The sequence below is a fragment of the Arachis ipaensis genome, chromosome B07, assembly GCF_000816755.2.
Source record: "Arachis ipaensis cultivar K30076 chromosome B07, Araip1.1, whole genome shotgun sequence".
Lineage (NCBI taxonomy): Eukaryota > Viridiplantae > Streptophyta > Magnoliopsida > Fabales > Fabaceae > Arachis > Arachis ipaensis.
Genome location: NC_029791.2, coordinates 63,348,220 through 63,351,092, shown reverse-complemented (window position 1 = coordinate 63,351,092; position 2,873 = coordinate 63,348,220). Strand labels below are relative to the sequence as shown.

General features: G+C 33.8%; 1 protein-coding gene across 5 annotated transcripts in view; it reads left to right on the top strand.

The window, feature by feature from the left end:
- LOC107608059 (phosphatidylinositol/phosphatidylcholine transfer protein SFH6-like) overlaps positions 742 to 2,873 on the top strand; it is a 3,765-nt gene continuing 1,633 nt past the window's right edge. The window contains exons 1-8 of one of the 5 annotated variants that reach the window (XM_021105943.1): positions 742 to 949; positions 1,053 to 1,438; positions 1,517 to 1,594; positions 1,675 to 1,776; positions 1,849 to 1,898; positions 2,031 to 2,130; positions 2,217 to 2,321; positions 2,455 to 2,574. In XM_021105943.1, the coding sequence (XP_020961602.1) occupies positions 1,055 to 1,438; positions 1,517 to 1,594; positions 1,675 to 1,776; positions 1,849 to 1,898; positions 2,031 to 2,130; positions 2,217 to 2,321; positions 2,455 to 2,574 (939 nt within the window). In that variant the 5' untranslated portion in view covers positions 742 to 949; positions 1,053 to 1,054. Of the gene's footprint in view, positions 950 to 1,052; positions 1,595 to 1,674; positions 1,777 to 1,848; positions 1,899 to 2,030; positions 2,131 to 2,216; positions 2,322 to 2,454; positions 2,575 to 2,873 lie in introns of all 5 variants that reach the window. The other 4 variants (XM_016309948.2, XM_021105940.1, XM_021105941.1 and 1 more) reach the window with 4 other exon arrangements.

The window sequence follows — 2,873 nt, the reverse complement described above, 5'->3', positions numbered from 1 at the left end:
AGATTTTAATTGGAGGTCTACAGAGGGAGAAATTGGCTTCGACAGCAGCTCTGTTTTTTGGGTATATTTCATCTTCTTGCTTTTCATTTGTGAGCTTTGGTGCTTTGATGTTTTGGCTGGTTATATGCACATTTTTGTGCTTTGTTTGAGACTCTCTTGTACCTCATTTGATTACAGTGGAGCTATTTCATTGGTCTGGACGACTCGTGGTTTTTACCTCTCACCTTGAGGGGGTTTTCCACGTTAAAATCTCGGTGTGTTCTTATTATTGCTTTACTTGCTATATTTGCTTGTTATAGTTGCTGCCATATTGTGTTGTGAGTGCTTCCATATTGTTTTTGTGTTGGACATTTGTGTCGTTTCCGCTGCTAGGCTCTTTCAGGTATTTTAGTTAGTAAAAGAAAAAAATTATTAAAAATGAACGGTATTTTAGTTTTCTCAATGCTACGTGCCGAGTACTAATTAGTAAAATTAGTGTCTTTAAAAAAAAAAAAATTCTTGGGTCTTTATCCGGCGCCCATAAAATAACGGTGATGAGTAGTTTGCTTGCACAAGAGTAAAACCCTTTCAGAATATGACAAAGTCCCTACCCCGCCCCTTCCAGTGGAATGAAAGCCAAGAAATTCAAAAAAGAATGCAAGAAGAAAAACCCTACAAACGAGATAGAGTTGCTTGTACAATTATTTTATAAATTTTAATTATCATTCCATTCGGATCCATGCATATAAATAATAAATCATCGTGAATATCAGAGCTCTCAATCTGACGTAACAACTACTCTAATGGATAATATGGCGTCTTCAAGGTCCAACAAGAAGAGAAAGAGCTCCGTCAACATTCTAGATGTTCGTCAGGTTTCGGAGCTGCATGCCGTTGAATCCTTTCGCCAAGTTTTGATTATTCACCAATTGCTTCCTCAAAAATATGATGATTACCACATCATGCTAAGGTGCTGCAAATATACGTTTACTATGAATATATATATATATATATAGAGAGAGAGAGAGAGAGATATGAACTTAAATAATTATTTAATTTATTTGACATACTAGATATGCATACATATTACAGATTTCTAAAGGCAAGGAAGTTTGATATTGAAAAGGCAAAGAAGATGTGGAGGGATATGGTGGAATGGAGAAGGGAGTTTGGAGCTGATAGCATCATGGAGGATTTTGAATTCAAAGAGTTAAATGAAGTAGTGAAGTATTATCCACACGGCCATCACGGTGTGAATAAGGAGGGAAGACCTGTTTACATTGAGAGACTCGGAAATGTTGATCCAAACAAACTCATGCAAGTCACAACTCTCGATAGATATCTCAGGTATCACGTTTACGAGTTTGAGAAAGCTTTTGCAATCAAGTTTCCTGCTTGCACCATTGCTGCTAACACCCACATAGATTCAAGCACTGCCATCTTGGATGTTCACGGCCTCGTATGTTCCTTTTATGATCTGACATTCACTGCTTATTACCATCCTCATAATAAACATGAGACTTTCAATAATTATCAGGGCCTTAAGAATCTTACCAAGCCTGCACGAGACCTCATTACACGATTGCTCAAGATTGATGCTGATTATTATCCTGAGGTTTCACACTAGTAGTAGCTAGCTAGTTATTGGAATTTCAAACTATCTTTATTATTTATATTAATTTGTTCATGATACAGACACTATGCCAAATGTTTATTATAAATGCTGGCCCTGGATTTAGGCTGTTATGGAACACTATCAAGTCTTTTCTTGATCCCAAAACAACTTCAAAGATTCAAGTAAGTTTGTAAAGTTGCTGATGACTTCATTGATCACTGCTTGTTGATTCAATTCTATAAAAACATATTTAGGTTCTTGGAAACAAGTACAAGAGCAAATTACTTGAAGTAATTGATGCCAGGTATATATACTATACTCACTGGCTCCATTCGAATCTTTGTAATTAACAATTCATTATTATATTGTTCTTTCTTTACGTATCCTTTATAACATATATATATATAATACTCAATATTTTGTGCACTTGATGAAGCGAATTGCCAGAATTTCTAGGGGGGACCTGCAGTTGTGTTGAGCATGGAGGTTGCCTTAAATCAGATAAAGGCCCTTGGAGAAACCCTGATATATTGAAGGTTATTTATAGCTGTATATATATACGTTTTAATCACTGAGAAATATTTTACTATTCTTTTGGAATTATTCTAACAGTTAATTGCAGATGATTTTCAATGGAGAAGCACAATTGGCAAGACAAGTAGTCAAGGTTATAAATAGTGAAGATAAAGTCATTACATATGCCAAAGCCAAAACTCGACCTCCATTGGTAATTGGTTGTACTAAGAGGATCCAAAAAGATTTGAAGCATGCTTTCTAATTAACTCTTTCTCACTATCCCCTTTAATTGTATATAGTTATTTTTATTATTCTTTTTTTTTTGTTTACCTTCAACCTTATAGCATGTAAAAGGCAACGATACAACCATAGTTGAATCAAGCTCAGAGGGTGAAGATATAACTTGTCCAAATGCCATGAATAACTGCTACTCGAACCTTAGTTTGAAACCTGTTCATGAAGAAGTAAGTGTTCACTAATTGTAAATGCAAGTTTTCAATAACTTTCTATATTAATACACTACACCCTAATTTAATGCTATTAATTAAATTTATTCTTTTAACCTTATTAATTCACATTATTTATACATTGTTCAAAAATCTTGTTTGATACCTATACTTTTCCATTTGCATTTGTGTATTCATTTAAATGCATAACTCAACTTACATCTTCGCTTTACACAAAACTAAAATAAATTAGATTTTGTATATAATATGAAACTATTTAATAAAAAAATTTAAAAATTGGTGTTAAAACTATTACT